General features: G+C 51.0%; 10 protein-coding genes across 10 annotated transcripts; 7 read left to right on the top strand and 3 right to left on the bottom strand.

Moving 5' to 3' along the window:
* Positions 1-472: 472 nt before the first annotated feature.
* On the top strand, positions 473-3,831 carry L3040_000261 (uncharacterized protein; the record flags this gene model as incomplete). The annotated part of the gene is made up of 7 exons (XM_066155077.1): positions 473-509; positions 616-694; positions 757-2,071; positions 2,121-2,331; positions 2,389-3,302; positions 3,353-3,586; positions 3,634-3,831. The coding sequence occupies 7 exons, from the start codon at positions 473-475 to the stop codon at positions 3,829-3,831; spliced, it is 2,988 nt and encodes a 995-aa protein (XP_066013136.1).
* Positions 3,832-4,177: 346 nt separating this feature from the next.
* On the bottom strand, positions 4,178-5,098 carry L3040_000260 (uncharacterized protein; the record flags this gene model as incomplete). The annotated part of the gene is made up of 1 exon (XM_007297418.1): positions 4,178-5,098. The coding sequence occupies one exon, from the start codon at positions 5,096-5,098 to the stop codon at positions 4,178-4,180; it is 921 nt and encodes a 306-aa protein (XP_007297480.1).
* Positions 5,099-5,360: 262 nt separating this feature from the next.
* Positions 5,361-7,268, top strand: L3040_000259 (uncharacterized protein; the record flags this gene model as incomplete). Its single annotated transcript, XM_007297419.1, has 3 exons — positions 5,361-5,490; positions 5,561-5,770; positions 5,821-7,268. The coding sequence occupies 3 exons, from the start codon at positions 5,361-5,363 to the stop codon at positions 7,266-7,268; spliced, it is 1,788 nt and encodes a 595-aa protein (XP_007297481.1).
* A 466-nt stretch (positions 7,269-7,734) lies between these two features.
* On the bottom strand, positions 7,735-9,965 carry L3040_000258 (uncharacterized protein; the record flags this gene model as incomplete). Its single annotated transcript, XM_066155076.1, has 8 exons — positions 7,735-8,287; positions 8,337-8,502; positions 8,557-8,781; positions 9,097-9,227; positions 9,356-9,381; positions 9,432-9,613; positions 9,703-9,783; positions 9,836-9,965. 8 exons carry the CDS (start codon positions 9,963-9,965, stop codon positions 7,735-7,737), a joined length of 1,494 nt encoding a protein of 497 aa, XP_066013135.1.
* Positions 9,966-10,087: 122 nt separating this feature from the next.
* L3040_000257 (uncharacterized protein) lies at positions 10,088-11,510 on the top strand (the record flags this gene model as incomplete). Its single annotated transcript, XM_007297421.2, has 5 exons — positions 10,088-10,187; positions 10,321-10,375; positions 10,429-10,643; positions 10,703-10,912; positions 10,963-11,510. The coding sequence occupies 5 exons, from the start codon at positions 10,088-10,090 to the stop codon at positions 11,508-11,510; spliced, it is 1,128 nt and encodes a 375-aa protein (XP_007297483.2).
* Positions 11,511-11,647: 137 nt separating this feature from the next.
* On the top strand, positions 11,648-12,176 carry L3040_000256 (uncharacterized protein; the record flags this gene model as incomplete). Its single annotated transcript, XM_066155075.1, has 4 exons — positions 11,648-11,655; positions 11,721-11,767; positions 11,823-12,022; positions 12,102-12,176. The coding sequence occupies 4 exons, from the start codon at positions 11,648-11,650 to the stop codon at positions 12,174-12,176; spliced, it is 330 nt and encodes a 109-aa protein (XP_066013134.1).
* A 3,118-nt stretch (positions 12,177-15,294) lies between these two features.
* L3040_000255 (uncharacterized protein) lies at positions 15,295-15,873 on the top strand (the record flags this gene model as incomplete). The annotated part of the gene is made up of 1 exon (XM_007297423.1): positions 15,295-15,873. The coding sequence occupies one exon, from the start codon at positions 15,295-15,297 to the stop codon at positions 15,871-15,873; it is 579 nt and encodes a 192-aa protein (XP_007297485.1).
* A 3,894-nt stretch (positions 15,874-19,767) lies between these two features.
* Positions 19,768-20,517, top strand: L3040_000254 (uncharacterized protein; the record flags this gene model as incomplete). Its single annotated transcript, XM_066155074.1, has 5 exons — positions 19,768-19,864; positions 20,062-20,174; positions 20,348-20,376; positions 20,426-20,434; positions 20,502-20,517. 5 exons carry the CDS (start codon positions 19,768-19,770, stop codon positions 20,515-20,517), a joined length of 264 nt encoding a protein of 87 aa, XP_066013133.1.
* Positions 20,518-20,779: 262 nt separating this feature from the next.
* Positions 20,780-21,694, bottom strand: L3040_000253 (uncharacterized protein; the record flags this gene model as incomplete). The annotated part of the gene is made up of 2 exons (XM_007297425.1): positions 20,780-21,434; positions 21,492-21,694. 2 exons carry the CDS (start codon positions 21,692-21,694, stop codon positions 20,780-20,782), a joined length of 858 nt encoding a protein of 285 aa, XP_007297487.1.
* A 597-nt stretch (positions 21,695-22,291) lies between these two features.
* Positions 22,292-23,635, top strand: L3040_000252 (uncharacterized protein; the record flags this gene model as incomplete). Its single annotated transcript, XM_007297426.2, has 1 exon — positions 22,292-23,635. The coding sequence occupies one exon, from the start codon at positions 22,292-22,294 to the stop codon at positions 23,633-23,635; it is 1,344 nt and encodes a 447-aa protein (XP_007297488.2).
* Between the last annotated feature and the right edge of the window lie 246 nt (positions 23,636-23,881).

Raw genomic sequence — 23,881 nt, 5'->3', positions numbered from 1 at the left:
CATATCGTCAAAAGACGAATTCGGGCAGGGAGTCAGCGACCTTGAAGGGTCGTGGCGCACGATACTTGATTTGAAGCATGCATGGGTTCGGAGTCGATTTGAAGCAGGCACCTTGGTGTGAGAGCACTGGTGGATTGTAAGAAAGAACGAAAACTCACCGTAGCAATAAAATAAAAAGGTCCGTGATTACTGGGTGACTCGCACTGAAGCCCAGGCTATGCCTGAGTCAAAACGTTGTACGGATGAAAGTGTGGGGATGTGGGGAGTCTGTGCTATGCCCGCCCTGAACATCCAGACCTGACGTCTCTGGGAAGTATCCCTTCCAGATCTTTGCTTCTTTCCTTCCCCTTCCCTTCCATGCATGAGCCCGTGCGACCCAAAATATATTTAATCCTTTCATCTCATATACTCTCTTGGATCCGAGCTGTCCTCCGATCCGCATGATTGCTAGAGCGAGAACTACACCAGGGCTATGGCCAACAAGAAGGCGCGACAGAGGATCAGTTATGGTACGTCGGCTCCAGCCTCCTGTAGATGCGATGCGCGGGAAACAAGGCGAGTCGAATTGCACTGCGCGGTGCTGTGCTGACTGAAACTACCTTACCCTATGGATAGTCCTGCCACTTGCCAATTCGCCTGGCGGCCACAGGCTGGGAGTAAACGGCCTTGCTATCGATCGCGATCAATCGATCCTGTAAGTCTGCGAAGATGCCGAAGATGAAGGGAAGGAACGAAGAAAGCTAAACAAACGTGCAGCTATTCTGGGGGACGAGATGGTGCGATATGCGCCTGGAACTTGAACCTGGATTTGAAGACCGCTCTCCCCTTCGATTCGCCGGACGACCCGTCCGAGACGAGCTCGGATACGCAAACCTCGACGACCTTCCGCGCGCAGACCCAGGCTCATACGCATTGGGTCAATGATATAGTGCTCGCGCAGAATAATACGGCGCTGGTATCGGCGTCGTCGGATCTGACTGTAAGAGTATGGCGACCGCTGTCGAATGAGTCGGAGGCGCCGCAGACGATCGGGCAGCATGCCGACTACGTGAAGCGTGTTGCGACGCCGAGTTCTCACGCAGACTGGATTGCGTCGGGAGGCCTCGACCGGAAGATATGTCTCTGGGATCTCAGTGGTGCCGGCAAGAAGCTTGAGATTGCGGTTGGCGATGAGGAGACGAGCGAGAAAGGCTCGGTTTATGCGCTGAGTGTTAGCCGCAGCATACTTGCGAGTGGGGGACCAGAATCTATTGTTCGACTATGGGATCCGAGGACAGGCAAGAGAGTCACGAAGTTCGTCGGGCATACGGACAATATCAGGGATATTCTTATAAACGAGAGCGGCGACACGATCATGACTGCCAGTTCGGATCAGACTGTTAAGGTATGGAGTGTTACGGCTGGTCGTTGCATGCATACTTTGACGATGCACAATGATAGTGTCTGGAGCTTGTTCTCGGATGATCCAGATCTGGGTGTCTTCTACAGCAGCGACCGCTCTGGCTTGGTTGTGAAGACCGATGTTAGAGGTACTATGGGAGAAATGGACGATGGTCTGTCTCTGGCTATTACGCAAGAGAATGAGGGAGTAACCAAGGTTATTGCTTGCGGAAATCATATCTGGACTGCAACATCCAGTTCTTCGATTAACAGATGGCCAAACGTCGATACTGGGTCAGACATCCAGCTCCCAGAAGCCTTCCAACGACATAGAACTTCTAGTGTAGCATCCCGAACGAGGCAGATATTCCCAACCCCTGCCGACGGTGGTGATCCGAAGAAGGAGATACCTGCTCAGTCGATTCTCAGGATATCCAATACGGCCAGCTTTCCCGCCGCGGCGATCAGAGACTCGGATGCTGCAACCACCATATCTGCATTAAGCAGCGTACGCAAAGATTCAGATATTATCGTCGATCCTGATATTGGTGTGATTGTGCCGATACATGCTTTGCCTGAAGAGACTATTGAGGGCCAGCATGGGCTGGTCAAGCACAAACTCCTGAATGATCGTCGGCGTGCTTTGACACTTGACACAGCAGGCGATGTACTGCTATGGGATTTGTTACAGGTATTTTGAGCCGCTGCAAGTCTCCAATGGATGCTAACCATCGTGGCAGTGTATTCCGATTCAATCCTTCGGGAAGAGGCATCTGGAAGACGTTGAACCCGAGGTCAACACTATGGAAGCGGTTGCTCCTTGGTGCTCGATTGATACCAGGACAGGACGCCTTGCTGTTGTTCTGGAAGAGTATAACTGCTTCGATGCTGAGATGTACGCCGACGAGCTTCAATTGGATGAACCGGTAGAGTTCAGAGAAGATCAAAGGAGTCAGTTTCCCAGCGGCCCTGACCATCAATGAATCAACTTTACTCACAAATCTATAGTCAACCTCGGAAAGTGGATCCTTCGTCACATTTTCTCTAATTTTATTGACGAGATGATCAAAAGAGATGAAGCTTTCCGGAGAGAACTCAACAAGAAGGTGATGAAGAGCGGCCCAAGAGCCACAGCGCCGACACAGATTCAAATCCCAGCGGCAAGAAGTTGGACAGATAGCTCTCCTACAACGCCTAAAGCCAATGGAATCCCATACCCAATGACTCCGGGTATGGGCATCGGTGTGATTACACCTGGTCTGAATTATCTTCCTGGTGTGCCTGAAGACGGCGCCCCTTTGGACAAACGAGAGTCGCAAGCTAGCCGTTCCACCACTGAAAAGAGTGGTGATTACTTTTCCAACGTGCCCCTGCCCTCCGAAGCCGGCTTTAAGCCTGCAACGGAGACCCAGCCTGAAGATAAAACACCTAAATCGCCCATGGATACCGAGAAAGACCCCAGCGGTAAAGATGGCAATACGCTGTTTGGTAAGAAATTCCGTATGGGCATGGGTAGCATGTCATTTGGAAGCAAGAAATCGGCACGATCGACGTCGATTGTAGCCACGGAAAAGCCGATTGTCGTTGATGAGAAAATTGAGGAGGACTCCGAGCCTTCAGAGAATGGTGAGAAGGAGAAAGAGGTCGATGATAACTTGCTCGGAATAGTACAAATCATTCAAAATGGCTATGAAAGAGCTCTGCTTGAGAACCCAGAGCAGCCAGTGCAGAGCGGTATTACTCCTAGCTTGCCAAACGAAACTCCAGTTCTTAAAATTCCGCCTAAGACGACTGTCATTATTCAGGAGGAAACTTCTGGAGGCAGTGCCGACTTATACCGAGGGACAGTTGCGACTGTCGGAGAGGATGCGGCTTTAATAGCAGAGCGTGCCCCGATGTGGCTTGGTGATCTTCTCTTAAGGGCATGTGGTCAGAATAACATTGCAGGCCAGCTTGCTGACGAGTCAAACAGAACAAAACTCCCTTGAAGGAGCCCGTTAAGGTATCCTTTGTCCTGCAACCATGGCAAGATCTTCTTCCAAGTATTGCTGGTCCAGATGGCAACTCCCGCCTGAACGCCAACAGAATGCTTCGCGTCAAGAAGATCTTGGCTTATGTCGCAGAACGAGTGGAAGCGGCGCCTGTAGAGCCTGATCCAAACGCACTACGGCCAGAGGAGTATCTCGAGCTTTACTGCTACGATCAGGTAAGCGCCATACCCCTTTACCAATCCATCTATCTAACGCGGTCCAGAAATTGCCGGTTAGCATGAGTCTCGCGACACTTCGTGCTCATATTTGGAAAGGGGGCGCGGATGTCATGCTCTTTTACAAGAGCAATGGCCGAAAGCCTATTGCTCATGAGAAGACCCCGGCTTCTTCTTCGCCTGCGGTTACAGACTTTTCATCAGGGATAGGGACGGCACCAGTATCCACTACAGCTAGCGCATAGGGATTCTGTTGGCCACATTTTCCTATTGTTGGGCTTTCCAATGATACCTACAATCCCATTAACGAAGACAAACTCGCTTCCTCAGTTTTGATAGAGAGTGATGAAACTAACATTTCAATATGATTGTATATTTGAATGATGACATGCTTGGCCCAGGTTTTCAATGTTCACGGTTCTCTTTGCGTGAAATCTCGTGCAAGACGCCCTCTTCCATCCCATGCGCCATCTATGTGCATCACTTCAAGTGTAGATATCTTCCTTTCTCGTCCCATGACTGCTGAGCACATGTTCCATGCTCGCCTGGACCGTTTTCAAATTAGCACCCCCAACTCCGCTTGGTAGATTCCTACGAATTGCCTTTCCCAGAAAGAGAGTTGTATGCCCATTGATATGACCCCAAGAAGATGGCACCTCCAGCACTGATCCATAGTACTCTCGGTCCAACTCCAGAAAAGAAAGCCCGAGGCCCATTATCCTTCAAAATCTGCTTCAGCAGCGGCACCATTGCCGTCTTCTCCTTCGCCAGCATCATCCTCGTCTTCAAGACGTCCAGCGGCGTGGTCGTCCCCGCCGCAATCGCGCCAGCCGCACTCCCAAACAACGCACTCTCGAGAGCACTGATACCGTCCTTCCCCGACGTCCGCCTCCTATACTCCTTCATCGCCTCCCACAGCGGGAACTGGATGACGGTGAACGGCACCTCCCGCATGATCGTCACCGACCACCCGCGGTACAGCTCCATCCACACGCCCGCCACCCCGATCGCGCGCTGCTGCGACAGGATCGCCCGGATGGTCAGCAGCGACGACGGGTACTGCCCAGCCTGCGTCCGCTGCTTGATGACCTCGGTCGGGACCCGCACCGCGCACGCCGCCACCTCGCCCATGCTCGCCGCAAGCATGTGCTCGATCGGCGCCGCCCAGTCGTCGTCCCCGCTCGCCCCTCCTCCTCCTCCTCCTCCTCCGCCGCCGCCGCCGCCGCCGGCGAACGCCTGCTTGGCGATTCGGCGCTGGGACAGGAAGTCCTTCGTATACTCGTAGGTGCAGAAGAAGAGGGCAGCGCCAGGCGCGGACCCCACGATGGCGCTGCCGACCCCGCGGTAGATACCGGTGAAGCCGCCCGAGGCGAGGAAGCCCGACGAGGACTGCAGCCGGGTTTTGAGCGTGTCGAGCGGGTAGAGGGAGAGGTCGACTGTGGTGCCGGCCAGGGCGCCCGCGAGCAGCGCGGTCGTGAAAGGGGGGTGGGCGCTGGCTCCTTGGGAGGACATGGCGATACTCTCGGGGGAGGGAAGGGGAGGGATCCAGATGTTTCTTCCTCTGTTTATTTCACTTCCCTGGTCTCAGGGTTGAGGCCGGAGCCGGTTGGGAGGTTGGGAGGACCCCATTTGTGAGTGACGAAGTTGAGGTCGGAGCTTGGGCTCGCTTCTGCATCTTTATTTTTTTGCACGCCTCTCCCCGCGTAGGGTAGTGACTTAAGGCACAACATATCAATCGACTTCCGTTGAACCTCTGTTCGATAAAAAAAATGGTATGAAGGCCACTCGTTTCCTTCAAAATGCCATACCTTCCAAGGTCAGTCAGATTACGGTAGAGGGGTTTGCGAATGCGGTGTTGAAGGTATGGCGGCCTTCCAACGACCCGCGTCAGACTGCTACGATTGGTGAGTGGTATATGTTATATCAATCACCATGTCCGTTCATTAATGAGAGTTTTCACTGAACCTATCCAAGGTCTGGCCATTAGCGGGGGTGTTGATTCTATGGCTCTTGCGTTCCTCTGTTCTCGCCTCAAGGAACTAAAGACGGCTGCTGCTGATCAGCCAGACCCAAAGCATGACATTCTGTCCAGCGTCAAATTTCAAGCTTTCGTAGTAGACCACGGCGTCAGGCGTGGCAGCGATCTTGAAGCGCAGGCCGTTTCCAAACTGTTGGAGAGGCAAGGTCTTTATTCCATTCCGGCACAAGGAAAACTAGACGGCTGACAAGACCAGGTATTCCTACCGATGTCTTGAAAATCCAGTGGCCAGAAGATGCCACTTTGAAGTTGAATTTCGAGTCTCTGGCTAGGAAGTACCGTTTCCGGACTTTGGGTCAAGCTTGCAGTGAGCGGGGCATTGGCTCGTTGTTCCTTGCTCATCATGAGGATGACCAGGCGGAGACGGTCATGATGAGGTTGGTAGCCGGGCATCGTTCGAAAGGCCTGATGGGTATCAAGGAGCATTCGGAGATTCCAGAGTGTTACGGCATTCATGGTGTTCACGAGAGCGGTGGCATTGACGACCCCAGAATGAGGTGGTCCGAAGGGCCACCAGCGTCAGCTCCAGAAGTCGAAGATCATGAGCGAGGAACTCTCGCTTCAAGACCACAGCTACTGACTGAAAATGGTGGTGTCCGAGTCTACAGACCATTACTCGCTTTCAGCAAGCAACAGCTCACAGCTACGTGCCAAGGGAATAGTGTCGAGTGGTTCGAGGATCACACCAACAGAGATCAGACACTCACAAAGAGGAACGCCATCAGACACATGTTCGCGACGCATTCCCTCCCATCCGCCCTCACCAAGCCCTCTCTCCTCTCCCTCTCCCTCAAGATAAGGGCCAAGGAAACCCAACGACAAGCGACCATCACCTCCCTCCTCACCCAATGCAAGATCACACATCTGGACTTGCGCACAGGCACAGCCAAAGTCCAGTTCCCCGACCTGAGCCTTTCCACCCACCCACAAGCCACCTCCGGTCAAACGGCCGCGGAGCTTCTGAAGCGGATCGCGATGCTCGTCTCGCCCGAGCAGCACATCGAGCTCTCATCCCTCCACGGCGCCGTCGCGCACCTCTTCCCTGAGCTCCTCCCGGGCGCTACCAGACCGCCGCCCGCGACGCCAGTGGCACCACCACCCGCCTTCACCGTCTGCGGCGTCTACTTCCAGCGCGTCGGGGCCACGACGGTTTCTGGAGGCGAAGCTACTCGTAAACCTCGATGGCTCGTCTCGCGACAGCCTTACCCCTCGAGAGCCAAGGAAAAGGACGCGAGGAGGTACCACGTCAAGTTCCCCCCCGCGGACGGCGGCGTCTGGTCGCCGTGGAGGCTGTGGGACGGCCGGTATTGGATCCGCGTGCAGAATCGTAGCAGCAGGACGCTGCTTGTTCGTCCTTTGCTGCCGTCGGAGTGGCCGGATGTTGCGCTTCGTCTTGGTGATGATCACTCGGCGAGGGTGAAGAGGATTTGTAGAGAGAAGGCAACTGGTGCTAGATGGACTGTGCTTGCTGTTGTGGCTCGACTGCATGACGGGAGGGAGGTGGTGGTGGCTCTGCCCACCTTCGGGCTGGATCTGAACCTGTATGCTATCGAGGGTTGGGATTCTGTCAAGTGGGAGATCCGGTATAAGAAGATAGATATCGCAGGCCTGCGCATCAGTGACGAAAAAGGTGAGGTAGAATAGCCAGGTTCACAGTCCAGATTACGTAGATGATCAAAAAGACGTAAAGGGAAGGAAGCAGAAGGAACAAAATGCTGCAAGTCAAATTCCGTCACTCAGATTCTTTGGTGCATGATGTCTACCTATCCTTGTGCCTGCATTTTGCGGCTACAATATCGAAGTCCACTCCTCCCTGTACTGTAGCGTAAGCCTGGCCAAGTCTGGGTATCCTTAACTCCGAAATCTGAAAGCAAATAGTAACGCCATAGATGCAGCCCGCCTCTGCGATGCCAGTAAAAAGCAATATACAAAGCAAACGCGGTCTTTCAAGATATAGCCAGCCAATTGGTCATCAACTCAATAGAATCTGATATCGCCCAGCGAGGCTTACCAGTCAAAAAATCGAATGTGCCGAGTGTTTGAGTGGAGGGAAACCCAAGTTATGCGAATCATTCCTGGGGTGAGTCCATGATTCTTTCCTGGGAACGATTCACTTCAAATGAAGTGCCGTCTTTGCGTTTTCGTAGACCACATAAGTGATACTAACAGCAGGAACGACCTTGAGTAGATTGGGAGTGAGACCCTTGAATAGCCCCTTGACGCCTTCGTTCTGTACAGTTTTCCGAGCGACGTCGAAAATGCCAGTGTAGGTTGGAGGGTGTAGAACAGTTCCTTGAGCCTGAAGTCTTGTTCGAAGGAGGTTAACCGGGTATACGATGCTGGCACCGAAAGCGCCGGAGAAAGCTCCGATGCATCCTGTAGCAAATGAGCCTGGCAGTGCATCATCTTCGTGGCAGCCCAGGATTCTGGCGTTGCGTTGGGCAAGCTTTCCTTTCAGGTATTCGAAGGTTCCAAGATCGATTGCAGAGTAGGGGAACATTCCGATCAGGCCCATGGTCAATCCTCGATACGAAGACTTGATGACGCCTTGCTGGTACATTTTCTTTGCCGTAGCAATGATGAGCTTGTTTCCATGCAGACCACCCGATGTTGTTTCGCACTGCATACGAAATTTGAGTGTGTCTAGTGGATATACAAAGAGCCTGAGACCCTGTTAATCGCCGTCTTTATAGAAGCCCGTTGAGAACTCACTGTGATATCATGCCACCAACTCCACCAGCCACAAACTTGGAATAAGGGTTGATTTTCTTCGGATCGTTGTGACCTTCAACGTGCGCCAGAACCCTCTTTGCAAACTCGTAAGAACCGAACTTGATTGCAGATTCAGGCATGACTTTGATTACGTTTAGTCCGTTGCCTAAGGAAAAAGGTCAGTAACAATAGAATGTGGCTCATTTAGCGACTAGCTTACCTGCAAACAAGCTTCGAATTCCACCAGCCTTCCATAGCTCCTTCGAGGCATCAACAAGCGGTCGGCCCATAGACTTGGCCACGCCAACGGCATCGCCTTTCTTGACAGCATCAAGAGATTCCTTTGCTGGACTAACATTGGCAATGAGATAGACCTTCAGACGATCTAGAGGGGCAGTGGATGTTCTAGAGATCACACCAGCAACAGCGCCAGCCGCGAAGTAGCCTGGATCGGGCAGAAGGTCCGTCAGCAATAATTTCTTCTTGACGGGCGCAGCTTCATCCGGACAAGTTCCAGGTGCTTCATCACTTTGGTCGAACATGGTGAGGTATTTGTCGGTGGTTGGTAGAGATCGTTGAACTTCGTCAGAGGTAGACGCCATGCTTCCTGTCAAGATAGCTTCTGATTGGGCTAGGCCCGAAAGAGGTTGTTTCTGTGATAGTGAATCCTGGAGAGGCGATTTTGAAGGTGATTGCACGATTCTTACAAGAGCCCCGAAAAAGACAGACAGGGACGAAAATCGAGATGTTCTATCCATACCTAATCCCTCAAGAGTTTCTTCGCTGATAGAAGTGTCTCCTTCGGCGTTTATTGTCACAGCAGAAGAGTAGTATGTCATGACAGCCTTGAGGCCAGGGTTGATGTTGGTGGGCAGGAATAGTAGGAAGTTGCTGAAATTATATCAGTTTTTGTGCGTTACCCTATGTCATAGGAGATCGAATCTAGTGGGCTAGGACTGAGTGTGGATGTTTGGATGGGGCGAGCTGCTAAACACAATTATGCAGAGGGGGCAGCTTACCGCCATTCATCGAAGGATATGTAGCCCTAAATGATGTCAGCAATAGTAAGATACGCCAGAGAGATAGGGAACGGACATCGTGATTTTCGTCGACCTCACTGAAGAATTGGTCTATCTTTGAGTTCGGCACCGTGAGTCCAGCTCTTTTGAAACCATCTCTCAGCTCGCCCTTGTCAAGCTTGCCATCTCCGTCGTGATCGATCGACTGGAACAGGGCGCGAAGCTCCTTTTCGGTTTGTTCAACGAATGTGCGGAATTCTGGGGAGATCGAGTGTTAGTAAACCTACTAAAGAGGGAGGGTTCGAGAGCTCCATAAAAACGCAACAGCGCAAAGTTGAAGAACATACCCTCGTATTGAATTACTTTGTCTCCATCTTTGTCCATAGCCTTGATGATATCCTTAAGCATATCATTTGCGTTCTTCAGGGCTGCGAAGCTTGTCAGTATCTTACCACCGGGTCGATAAGGGGGCACACCCACGGTGATCGATCTTATTAAGTCCTCTCTTCAGGCCATTAAGATCCAGGAAGCCTTTGTTCTGCGGATCCAGCTTCTTCCACAGCTTCTCGATGCGCGCATCCCGCGAGTTCTGGCTCTCAGGTAGCTCCATGGTGGGTTGAGCTCTGGGTCGCGGGCGTTATCAATGACCGCTCATGGCTGATGGGAGACTGGCCGAGCAATTGAAAGTCTGACGCAGACGTTGATCATTGAAACGAAGGGATAGACATCACTATGGACTGCTGGTGCTGTCTAGATCGCAGCTTCTCGGGTTTGAAAGTGAATTTGAAAGTGAATGTCGTGTTGACCGAGATGATTCTGCACAAGCAAGGACGTGGGGCCCGAGTCGCTTCTACTTTCAGCCTCGTGCTAGCCTCGGAGACGGTGCAATCCATAGCTTGACATCCGATTACCCAACACTATGTGATGATTGGGAGATAATATTCACGAAGTATCACAAACTCAAGATTTCTCGGGCGTCCGGCTGACATCAAATCTGGTTTTCCCAGCTCCTTGTGATAAGTAAGGCATTAACCATATGTTCTTGAGAAGCATTAAAAGTTGACTTGAAGAAGCAAAAGCGGAGCTGCCCATATATATATACTTGCTCCTCTGCCAGAGGCTCTCAAGATGGCTGCGAACTACTGGGAATCAACGCAACGGCGCCACTGGCAATTCACTCGGCAGCAGCTGGAGGAGTTGCGCCAGCAACTAGAAGACGAGGACCCAAATCTGGTCAAGATGTATCCTCTGCCAGAAGTGAGGCACCAGAGCATATACTTCAACCAGCGTAAGTCTCTCCAAGCTCAACGATTTGCCAGATTGACTAACCAACAGTTGTTTGAACAGAGGTAGCTCGCCTTGGGAAGCGCTTGGGCTTACGCCAGCAGGCCATGGCCACAGCCCAGCTCTACATACGAAGATTCTACTCGAAGGTCGAGATTAGAAGAACAAACCCATACTTGGTGATAGCTACTGCTGTCTACCTAGCTTGCAAGATGGAGGAGTCCCCACATCATATCAGACTGGTCGTTGCTGAGGGTCGAGCCTTATGGACAGGTGCCTGCGGCATCCAACTATCGCGCCCACAAGGCTAACGATTCTTGCAGATTTCTTCGCCAACGATACTTCGAAGCTAGGAGAGTGCGAATTCTTCCTGATATCCGAGATGAGCTGTCAGATGATTGTCCATCACCCGTACAGGAGTCTTACGTCGCTGCAGAGCATCTTCTCCCTTACTCAGGAAGAATCCAACCTTGCTTGGTCCATCATAAACGACCACTACATGACCGATTTGCCTCTGCTCTTCCCTCCGCACATAATTGCAATCATGTCCATTCTGCTGGCTTTGGTGCTTCGCCCAAATCAAAGTGGGGTACAATCTGCAAGTGGCTCTGCTGGAAGCATGGCCAGCGTGGCTCATGCAGCACTCAGCTCCGCAGGCCAATTAAAAAGCGGCAATGAAAAGCAAGGGGGTCCCCGAACAAAAGTACAGAAGCTCGCAAGTTGGCTAGCTGAAAGCAATATCGATATCGAAGCTGTGGTCGATTGCACGCAAGAAATCATATCATTCTACGAGACGCAAGAGCAGTACAATGAAAAGCTTACAAGAGAGCAGATCAATCGGTTTGTCAAAGCGCGCGGATTAGACAAATGAACAGCATGGAAGGGAGTACCAAAAACTCTGTGTCAGAGTACTCAAGCAATCGGGAAAAGAAGAAAGAAGCAAGATTGGATAATGGTTTGAGAAGACAAAGCCACTCACGGTTTGTCGGGATCCTGGTATATTGACAGATGAATCCGTAAGTAAGCAGAGCATTATATGCGACCATGCCCTCCGTGAATGTTGAGCTAACATGGCGCACAGGCTGTTCTCAGTTTCGAGGTATGTAATTGCTTGTAACAAGCGTTTTTGTAAATGGAAATGGGGGCCAGAAGCTCCAAGGCAACCTTTATTGTGTCCCTCAAGCAACCCTTATTGTGTCCCTCGGCTTGCTGGTAGATATCGCCTTGCGATATGCGACTTGGGGGAAGCACGAAAGTGGCAGCAGTGCGCCGTGGAGCTATTATGAGGAGGATACATCTCGAGTCCTAGACCTACACTGTCGTCAGTCTCTGGAGAAACGTCGAGGACCCTATGAGGAGAGCTCGAGGAGAGAAATGCTAAAGGTATGAAGCATCACAATGCCCACGCTGATCTTTCCCACATACCTGCATATCACCAGAGCTCTGAAGAGCGAGGCGTCAGGAGCCCTGCCGCAGCAGCCGTCGAAGCTTGGTCCAGTACAGCTTGGTGGGCTCCAGTGAGCCTACAGACCAGTGAAGTATGTGTCGTTACTCCGTGCGGCTGTGGTGGATTTTGCCGACAAAGTGTTCTTGGTGTGCAAAGGAAAGATGGGGGAGGGAAGTAGTGTCTGGAGAGGGAAAGAAGTCAGACCCCGTGATGGATGGATCTTTCGTGAGCACGAAGGTTGCGAGAATCGAAATCTCAAACTGCTACTATCATCTGGTATTCACCCTAGTGGCCTTACCTTGCTTTCGACTTTGTTTCCCGTTCTTGTATGATATTCTTTGGTATGGATTAGTGCTTCTGTTTCTGCTTCCTCGAGGTTGGTATCAGTGGGATCCTTCGAGGTATGTCGAAACCTCTGACAGCTTCTTTATATACTGCTTCCAATGGCTATTCACATGAGATAAGGCGATCACAAATTACTAGTACATCAAGGCTGCATCGCTACGGTACGCTTCTAATTTAAAGCCGCTTTACATCTCTTTCTCACAAGAGACACGAGTTAATGTCACATGAGTGGATGCCCGTCTCTTCCTCCTAATCAGATTCGACATCACAAAGCAGTTTCTGTCTGGCTTAGAATCAAGACCATACTGGAAAGATGACTTGATTCTTTGGCCGCCAGCGGGGCGGAGTTGCCCATGAATGGAAGAGCGAATGAAATATCTAGCGGAAGCATGCCCTGGATTTGAGCCTCCATAAACCCCGGATCGTCAGGGAAAGAAGAAAGGATGGGGATCGCCATCTATGGAAAGAAGCAAATGTAGGTGCCACATCCGCTCGGGAACATCCATCAAATCATATCGCACCCGTCAACCGACACCGACAGCTTGGGGACAGGTCGCAAGGTGCTTGCTCCAGGGATTTTCATGGGCGCGGTGTTGGGTTGAAATGAAATTGAGGTCACGAGGAGGATTGATTCACGAAGATACCAGCCGCCTCTCTCTTAGCGATAATCATCTCAAGACTTGCTCTCTCGCGAAGTAAAATCCACAGACAGCCTCCCCACCGGTCGCATCGAGCTCCCTCTGTCCAGACTCTGTCCAGAGTAAACAAAAGTAACTGAACTCTCGCGGCTTGCTCGGTTGTGAGAGCTGTCGACTCGCCTGGCCTCGCTCCGGAGACAAGTCACCGGAGGCCAGGCATTGTTGATTGTTGACTATCGTGCCGAACGATCATTCGCTGGACACGGTCTCAATTCCCTCCTCAGCGCAAGCAGAAACTCTCTCCTGCAGCTGCACATGGCGGTGAGGGCCGTGTTACAGCGAGGCGCCATGCACGCTGGGTGGCCGCCCCGGCTGATCTGGAACAGCGTCGCGGTGTCCAAGCTGCAGGGCTGGAGACGCCGGACGGCGGACGGCGGACGGAGGGGTCCAAGAATCTGAGAATGGTGGTTGATTTGATGATGGTGGCTTGCTTGCTGGTCAGAGCCGGATGAACCTTTGCCACTGCCACTGGACGCTGCTGACTGCAAGTTTCCTACCGAGCATAAAGCACACCATCTGCTTATCTCGGTCCGGATACTGCTAGCATCTACTTAGTAGTAGTAGTAGTAGTACTACCGTAGCATACAGAAGTACGTAGTAGTAGTAGTAGTAGTAGTAGTAGTAGTATCAGATAGAAAGCATTAAGCTACAGATTAAAATAAATATTCCATGCTGCGCCGAGGGTGGAAGACCCGAGTAGGGTCGGTACTCATTCTATAGCGTCGGGTCGAGCACACCATCCATACACCTCCGTACTTTACATAACACTAGGTACCGGTACCTAGTAGTACCTCTACGAAGGGACATGGCTGGCAGGGCCCAGTGCAGTGCAGGTCCCGGGCAGGTCCAGGGCAGTCCTAGTGGTCCCAGTGGTCCAGTACCTAGTCCCAGTGGTGCCAGTATTCCCAGTGGTCCCAGTGGTCCCAGTGGTCCCAGTGGTCCAAGTTCCAACAGTCCAACAGTCCAACAGTCCAACAGGCAGCTAGTGCCGACAGCAACAAGGATAGGGCACAGTGCAGCAGATACCGGAGATGGCATCTTTATGCGGGGGGACCCTCCGTATTACGGGACAGCTACGGTACTCCGTAGAGTACTCGGTAGGTATCGGGGGCGGTTGATGGCGCCAACCAAAATACTACTACTTAATACAGTACTACTGCTACTGCAAACACAGTGGATAGGATCAGCTGCCGGGAAAGCCAGGGCGTCTGGTTGGTTTGAACTTCAAGGGGGGGGCGAAAGTCGTGCGAGGTGGAGTGTGTATGGGATGGGGATAGGGCTCATGGGGACTGGATAGGATTGGTGCTCAGGAGTGCGCAGGAGTCTCACAGTCTTTGTACGCGGTACATCTCAGCACCTCGGCCATGGCGAGTGGGATGGCAACATTGCCATCCCACTCGCCATGGATGGCGGCATGCAGGCCAGCCCTCGGCGAGGGTATAGAGTTTGACACTGTCAGCGATCACGATTGAAAGGATCGAGAGTGTAGGTACGTAAGAGAACAGGTCAGAGGAGAGAACGAGCAGCACTGAATGGAATACCATTCCCCGAAACGAAACAGATCTTGTATTACCACCAATGTCTCTTTTTGCACGTCCACAATGATAAGGACGACGACGACGACAACAACCACAGCAGCAGCAGCAGCAGCAACAACAACAACAATAACAAAGACCAAACAGCCCCTCGACTCGACTCGGGCTCGTGAGTGGTCTTCATTAGCCTTCATTCCCAGTCCCATACCGTACTCCCATGCCGTCTCCACAGCGCTACGCCACCCTCCTTTCTACTCTTGGAAATTGGGTTATACTCTAGTCCTAATATGGCAAAGCGTTCAGCTCAGGCCGTTACCCGCCTTCGCTCTAGTCAACATCTCCTCATTTTCTTCAACCCCCCCCCCCCCCCATCCTCATTCTCCCACAATCCTTCATCAATCCCCCAACTCAATCTCTGGATATCCCACCTTACAAACCACCGCATAGTAATACTCCATCCTCCCGTCTTCACATCAACGACCTGTTTATCATCTTCAACAACTCCCATCACAACTCTTCTAGACTCCTACTCACAGTCTCCGGTCGCAATATCCCGTTCTCGATCAAACCCAACACTCCAACTCCACCCCACCCTCACGTCGACTTTCCATAGATTAATGAGCCGGTAACATGTCGTCCTTCTACAACAACTACGCACACCACCAACCTACCGCTGCCACTGTGCAACCTGCCTCTTCCTCTCATCACAGCGGGCGTGGCCGTAGAGCTCCTCGTCTTTCGCAGAATGCACACAAGCAGTTTCGAGGACCCAGAAAGGACGAAGAGGCGGCTGTGGTGACGAGCTTCCGTCAACGCTTCGAGGCTGGACGCTCCTTTGACCTCGACGACGACATGGAGTTCTGTCCTAACCTCCTCACCGAGAGCGATATGGTCTCCATCCATTCCTCCTCATCGGACCGCTCTTCGCTGGCCAGTGGATCACCAGAATCCAGCCCCCAATCGCACCAGGTAGCGCCGGACTCGTCCTTCACTCTCAACTCCAACGCCAGCCCCTACATATCGTCCTACCAAAGTCAGCCTACTCCTCTCAAACTTCACCAACCTGCTGCCACTCGGGTTCGCAGCGCTATCCCGATCGTCAACCCGAATACCGGCCTGTCGATGTCCAGCCCACCAGCTTCCGTTTCGCCCGTCAGGATGCAACAGCACCTAAGACAACAGCAACAACAACAACAACGCGCATGGTAGATTGTCAGCTCTGTCTCCCGGACTGCGGCAATGCTGATCTTGCCACCATCGCATTAATTGTTTTCGCATTCTTGTCATCTATCTTCCCTGGCGGGCACCCTCCCTGGCATCGATAGTCATCCGGTTACGGTACTTTCCCCTCAACGAATCCTTTGTACAAATTCTTCCTCTCGACTCATCACCAATTCTTGAGACAGTAGCGGCCCAACGACCGATCTCGATACCACTGTTCAAGTAGGAGATGGTGATCCCATTCCATAATGATGGCTTGATTCCGAGCGTGCATTGCATATTTTTGTGACGGTGTTTAGGGCTGCATTGCTCGGATTGGGTTACTGAAGCGGCGACTTCAATGGGTGTTATGAAAAAGACATATTCGAGCTGCATAGAACGATTTCCTTTCCTGCTTGAAGAAGGGCGGGTGTTACCTTTGTTTTACGGATACCTTGTACGGATGAGAAAGATCTCACTCTGTCTTTTCGTTTCTGGTTTATCAATTAGGCGGGCTCGGTGTCGTGGGATGAACAAAGGTTGCGTTTCCTTGTATGAATGAGCGCTTCAGGTGTTGTGTCGTTGGTATTTTTGGAAACCTGGGTATTGGGCTCTCTGAGCGGGTTAAGCTGGTGGTGTACTTTTCGGAGATCGATCATGTCATATCATATGGATGGGGGTTTGCTGATGATGATATGCGGTCCCAGCCTGGGTTTGAGTCGTGTCAACACCTCTGAAATATATTGGTTTCCTGCTCCTACTCTCTAAGCTTCATATTTGCAGTCGGGCCGCCACAGTTCATAATGTATTTATTAAGAAAATGGAACGAGAGGGAAGTATTGCGAGCATGGTACAAGACTTGATCCCCGCTACACTGACTGCGGCGGAGAGCGCCTGGTCGTTCCAACCACGAAGGACTCCAGCAATTGGGCAAAGTAACGCAGCTCCCCTCCCTACTCGACCCCTCGAGCGCCCACCCGTAGACGCCACGCAGTCGTAGCGCCCTACCCTACCTACCAACCTACCCTACCCTACCTACCCTACCCTACCCTACCCCACGGCCCCCTCAGTTAAGAATAGTTCAGAATAGCAGGAGTCATCAATCAATCAATCAACCTTACAATCAATCCGTCGAGGGCCCCCCCCCCCCAAGGTTGTTTCCAGCCAGTCAGTCAGCCAGTCAGTCAGTTCCCCACGCGGCGAGATACCAAGCGAGATTCCTCCTGATTTGATACGGGGACGGATTTCTTTCGGGCGTGATGCGTGATGCGGGGTTGATGGGATGGGTTGGGGGGGGGGGGGGGGGGGGGTTTGAGAGAGGGATTAAGAAGTTAAGAAGTTAAAAATTATGAATTATGATGAAGATTGAAGAAGATTGAAGAAGATTGAAGAAGATTGAAGAATTGATAATCAAGAGAATTTAGAGCATTCAAAGGAATGGTAATGTTGAGATGGAATGGATGGATGGGATGGATGGGATGGGATGGATGGGATGCGTCGGGAGTGTAGCTAGCTAGCTAGCTAGCTATCTATCAATCAGATAAATGGTCCATATAATTGTATTGCATTGCATTAGAGTATTTCAACATCTATATCGATTTTTGGGCTTGGGAAGTTGGGAAGCTGGGAAGCTGGAAGTTGGGAAGCTGGGAAGCTGGAAGCTGGGTGGGAGGAGGAGATGCGTATATATCTTTTTTTTTTTTCTTATATATATATATACCTATTTTTCTTTTCTTTTTCTTTTTTTTAAGGGAGGGAGAGAGAGAGAGGGGATTTTCTGCAATGATCTCTACCTATCGATCGATCTACCTATCGATGGATGGATGGATGGATGGATGGAGGGATGGATGGAGGGAGGGATACACGCACGCGTGCATGATTTTCGACACGGGGGGTTTTTAGAGATTGGTGGCTACCTTGGGTACGGTAGTCTGGATGGAGGTTTGGATAGGTATAGGTATAGGTATATCCGTTGCAGCGTTGGGACCGGTACCTTAGGTAGGTAGGTATTCCATTCCAGACTTTAGATTCCGACCCGGGTTGAGTTGGTCTGGGATGGTGGGTGTAGATGGAATGAGAGGGTGTTGAAAAAAAAATTTAATATTTTTCAATGTTTTTTTTATTTTTATTTTTTAAAAAAAATTTGAATTTTGAATTTTGAATTTTGAATTTTGATTTTTTTTTTTTTTCAATTTCCAATTTCCAATTTCCAAAAATACATACATATATATATATATATATATATATAAAAGGGTTTTTATGAGAAGCATCTCGACGATACGATGCGATGCAATGCGGATATGTACGTACCTAAACTTTTGAGTGGGCGGATCTCTCATTAGGATCGATTGATTAATACTATGTGATATTATGTTTTATGATATTAAAGATCCTAATAATACCTCATACGATAACCCAATGAGAATGATACTGGATGACCATGCAAAAGCGTGGAAGATTGGATACCGGTATTCTCTGCGATCTGCGTCATGGTATATTAATAGAATATCAATGAGTATTACTTTCTCCTTCTTTTTTTTTTTTTTATATCAAGATTTATTTAGATATACTACCTCGTATGAAAAAGGTTAAGAGAATGAAGAGAATGATGTCGATGCGTCGCGGAATCGAATTTGTCTCGCTTACGTAGTAGTACTTTTTTAAGGGAGGGGGGAAGAAGGGAAGAGGTTTCGAAAAGTTGGGAGGTCAGACTCCTCCTACTGCGGAATACGGAGGGCTCTCCTTTTGATCGCCGAGGCGTCTCCGTACGGAGCTTTACGTGCCTTGAGTATAGTACGTAGTAAATGCCTCGGGGAACCGGACAACTTCACTTCAAACGGAACAGGCAGGCCCCCTCCGCCCAGGCGATTTGATGGGGTAGGTAATGACGTAGACGTGTGTTTCGGCGTCGGCGTCGGCGTCGGCCCCAGCAATTGATTCCTCGGATGTTCATTCGATCCGCCTTCGCATTCGGCTCAGTGGATGCTGACTCCTGAGAAGGAAAGAGAGCCGTGATGGACCGACCGGATTGCGTGCGAGCAGATTACGGGGTAAGGCTATGGTGTTTTGAGGATAGGTGGGGGGGATAGGATGCTAGATTTGTGTTAATGACATAAGCGGTGGAGAGAGATGTACATATTTATGCATCTGGAGTCTGATTTTCCTCTTGGTAGTCGGGACAGGGTGTAGGTTATTCGTTTAGACTTTGAAGAGATACAGTACGTACGGTACTACTACAACCTTATTCCTCCACCCCTGAATAGAGTTTGGTACCGGTAGTTGTACAACTACAACTACTACTACACGTACGTAGTACGTAGAATAAGTAGTCTTAGGCCAGTCTAGAATGAGTAACTGGAATGGAAGAAGGAGAGGAAAATAGAGGGAGGAAGACGGACATGGCATGCTCTCTCTTATGGAAAGCTCACTTTGGGCTAGTGGGGGAGGGGGCGGCGAAACCAAATGATTACGTCAAGCAAGCTACAAGCAACCAGCAAGCAACCAGCAAGCAACAACCTCCAACTAGATAGGATTTCCCACAGCTTCACGGACAGGACAGGCAAGGAAAAGAAGTAGGAGTGAGGACTAAAGGGTAAGTGTGATTTGTTTTGCGTTGTTTGTTTCTTTTTATTTCTTTGTTTGATTGATTATGTGTGTTTTCAATGACGATTGCTGCTTCTGTGTTACGGTAGGTACTTGAATCATGAAAGCAGGCAGGCAAGCAAGCAGGCAATTCTTGATGTGAACTGAGTACCTAACTGACTATTTGGCACCTTTGCTCTCCCGGTAGAAAAACGAAAGGATACCACCCATACAAAAACGAAACAAGACAACGAGCAAAGGAAAACCAACAAATAAACGAGCAGATCAAATAACGAGCAAAAACGAAGGACCCGAGCAAAGATGTCTCTCCTCCTCCGAAACGCGCGGTTTGTTACTGCTGCTGCCGCCAGACCCTTCTCGAGCACGAGCTTCGTGGCGCTGAAGGAGAGTGATCGCCGTGAGCCTCTTCTCCTCCTCTCCTCTGTCCTCCTACCCCCAACCCACCCACCAACCCAATCTAGCCCGATCCGATCCATCGTTCTGGCATCCATTGCATCGGATTGGGAGGGGGTGGGAATGGAAGATGTCGTCTTGATCTTGAAGAAGGCATACAGGAACGGAAGCTGACAAGAGATGGGTTACGTGCGTGCGTAGATATGCCAAACCAAGCGGAGCACAACGAGAAGCACAAGCAGGACCAGCTGCAGAAGCAGAAGGAGGGAAAGGGACAATGGAAGCCGGAGCTGGCTAGTGACTCTGAGGAAGCTGTGAGTTTTCTGTTTTCTTTCCCCACTTCCCCCTTGCCCCTTGCAATCTTCTCCGGGTTCGGGTGGTGGTGCTAGCCATTGCATACATACTTCTCTTGTATGTGACGAGGGAAGAAGAGGAAGGTGTTGTCGTTTATGACGAGGGTACTTGCTGATGCCATGGACATGAATAGCTCAATGCCGAACGCCATAGCGGCCACGGGTCCATTGAGGAGTTGCAGAAGAAGAGTGCGGAGCAGGCTCAGAAGAAGAGCGGCTAGGTATGTCTACCCTTCCTAAGCTCTCTGTGCAATGTGTAAGATGGCCATGGTGACTTTGTGTTTGCAGACAAGGCGCCAGGTAGTCAGGATCCTGGGTTATGGACGGAGCGAGTGAGCTGGGAGAAATCAGGACTTTGGAGGAAACAGAACAACATGTACAAGAGTAATTGAATTTACAACATTGAGCTATAAGCCGGGCTCCTAGCTCTGTCTTTCGGGTGATCCGTATATCTGACCTCTGTTCGTTATTCAGTTCCAGCCATATACAACCCTGTGGCCCAAATCCCAACCCAACGCCGGGCAATGCGAATTTCCCTCCCACGAATTTCCCTTCCATTCCCCACACTATTTCAGAATGATAATCAGCAACACCAGTATTATGATCAAGATCAAAATGACCGTCAGTTGCATGTTATCCTTTGCCTTCCGCGCCACACTCCCCAAGTTCTTCCGCGCCTTATCCAGCGAGCTCTGATGCCGATCCACCCTCCGATCGACCTCGTCTAGCATCTGTACATGCTCGTCGAGCTCATCTCCAATCTGTATGCTCAACTCCCGCTGCCGCCCGATCGACTCGCCCAGCCGGTCCAGCGCCTCGTCCTGCTCGGCCAGCACCTGCGAGTGGTAGGCGTGGATCTGCTGGTTGTCGAGGTGCGACTGGTCGGGCGGCCCAGATGTCGGATCGTCGCGGTACGGGAACAGGGCGTTGCGAGCGGTGACCTCGTCTTGGTCCTGCGTTGACGGCGCATCGGAGAAGCGTACGGATTTCGAAGAGGGGCCTACGGCTGCGGCTCCGCGGAGAGATTTTTTCAGGAAGGAGGATGAGGAGGTGACACTTGGGCGGTCGGCGGCTCGCGCGAAGTCGGCGGCGAGGGAAGGGTTGTTGGGGTGTGAGAGGGTGGAGGAGGTGGTGTCTGTCGGGACGCCACTGAACTGGGCCGCGAGGTCGTCGTATTGTTTCTGCAGGCTCGTTTCCGTTTCTTGGATCGCGCTGGCTGCTCTGTATTTTTTTCCCTCTGAGCTAGGGCTTCTTGGGTAGGGTATTGGGGTTACCTACGCGATGTCTCCCGATTCTTGTAGCCTTATCCGCTCTTCCACGACGCTTTCGAGGCCTTCTCGTAGGGAGTCCAGGGACCGGAAAATATGTCCATCTTGGGATGTCGGCTCGAGGTTTAAGGAAATGGCTCGTTGTCGCTCGAGTAGAGAGAGCTTGATGTGATCTGCCAGCAGGAAGAACTGGTTCGCGTTCACGTTGGCCATGGTTTGATACGTACGCCAGGTACGACGCGACTGGACTGAAGACGAGACGAGAGCTGGAATTGGGGGAGATTGCTCAATAGAGAAAGGGCAATTGTAAGGCTCCTCGCTCGTCTTTGACAAGAGCAGCTCTGCTTAGTATCCGAAGGCAAAGGAAGTTGAATAGATGCAAACCAAGAGGATGATGGTAAGCAGGAACTTTGCGACTTGTTCGGTTTAGAGATTTTCGGGTCGAGATGTCGGACATCGGACAGTCAGCCTCGGGTTCCAGAATTTACCCTGATGAAGCCTAGCTCCAATTGTACCGGGACGGTCACGGGGGTAGACCAACTACCGGGTAGGCTACCTCGAAGACTCTCTTCACAATACTTATTTATTTCATCTTCATTTCGGCTTCACTTCATCCACACACACGTCTTGAATACATCTTGAACTGGATAAAGTTTTGCGTTTATTACCTAAATTCCGGAGCAAAAATTCTGCCTGGGATAGGTTACTTACGAGATCAACACGGCTCTCAGCCTCGAACTGCCCGACGAGCACGTGTAACGAGCACATACAGACTTCCTACTACTTATGGCAACAACAACAACGACGAACATGGCTGCAATTGATGCTCTCGCTCCAGCTGGTATCTTACCTTTAGAACCTGTCTACAGACAATCCCCGAAGAGACTACCCAGTCTCAACCTACACAATCCCTTGGATCTCAGAGCTCTAAGCTTCGACGGCCCAGTGGATGAGAACCTGATGTGCCCGATATGTCACTGCCCTCTCATCGATCCGGTCATGACAGAATGTGATCATATCTTCTGTCGGGAGTGTATTGAGGAGTCCCTGATGCATAGCCAGACATGTCCCATCGATCGATCTCCCATGTCCGATGATATCGATTCCTTTAAGCGAGCCCCCAAGATCATACTCAACCAACTAAACGACCTGAAAGCAAAATGTAAATACTGCTCTGTGCCATTTGCTCGCTCAATGCTGGAGAATCATATTGAGAGGTACTGCCCAGAGGCCGAGATGCGATGTCCAGGTCTGAACACCGAGAAGGAATGCCAACTGAGGGTGAAACGAAAGTACTCCGATAAGGGCTGCTTGCACTATGAAGCCGATTGTCCAGATTGTCAGGAGTTGCTTCTTCAGGCAGATATGGACTGCCACAGAGAGAGTCTTTGCAAGGAGAGATTCATGACTTGTGAACATTGCGGGAACGAGATCGTGAGACTCCAGGTTACGGAGCATCATTCGGAGTGTTCAGATGTTATTGCACCGTGTCAGTGGGCTGGGTACGGCTGCTCGTACGAAGCGAAAAGGAGAGACTTGCCCCTTCACAAGGATGAGTGTAGCCTAAAGACCGTGGGTCCCATGACAGATATGTTGAGGAAGGAGATCAACGAGCTTCGGAGTGAAGTCCGAACTTTGACAGAAACCAACCAACGTCAAGATCGCCGTATTAAGTTTATGGAAAGCGGCTCTCGAGACTTCAATCATTCCATCTACGCTACAGATCTTTCCGGTCCATCGTCACTACCTACTCTTCCAGAGTCGGCAGGCTCCGAGCCTCTTGACTCCGCTCAACAGTATCTTCTATCTCTGCTGGAGACTCAAGAAAGCAATTTAAATCATCTCCAAAACAATCTCACCGAGTCCGAGGCTAAGCAAACCACCATGCTCTTTAACGAGACGATTCCTATCAAGAACGAGTTGGCAGAAATCAGAAGCATGCAGCAGACCACCAGCATGCATGTTCGCTGGCTGATGAGGTTTCGGATCCAGGAAAACAGTCGACGAGCCGGTGGGCCTGGGCCGGGATCAAACGGGGGAAGCTCTTACGGTGGTGGAGGGTCGGATGGAGGAGCTGGCGGGTCGGGTGGCGACTCTTCGCATCCGAGAAGACTGAGTGATTCGATGTCGAGGGATCTAGTCACGAAGCTTTGAGCTACGAATACATTGATACGACTGCATACGACGGGGCGCTCTTGGTATTCATGATTTGGTTTTATTAGATGGATCTTTTGTGACAGTATGGGGTGCTCAATTTGGACGGGAGGCGGTAGTCGCTGCTTACGAATGTGATACTGGGAGGGAATGGCTTCTTCCGTCCTCTGCAGTGTGGGAGACTACGATAAACAGGAACGCGTATGAACCTTTAGAAGCTTATGGCGTAAAATGAAACCGCTTCTG

This window comes from Drepanopeziza brunnea (genome assembly GCF_022702325.1).
Source record: "Drepanopeziza brunnea f. sp. 'multigermtubi' strain 214-2 chromosome Unknown ctg1, whole genome shotgun sequence".
In the NCBI taxonomy this organism is placed as follows: Eukaryota; Fungi; Ascomycota; class Leotiomycetes; order Helotiales; family Drepanopezizaceae; genus Drepanopeziza; species Drepanopeziza brunnea.
This window is presented reverse-complemented; position numbering and strand designations above follow the sequence as displayed.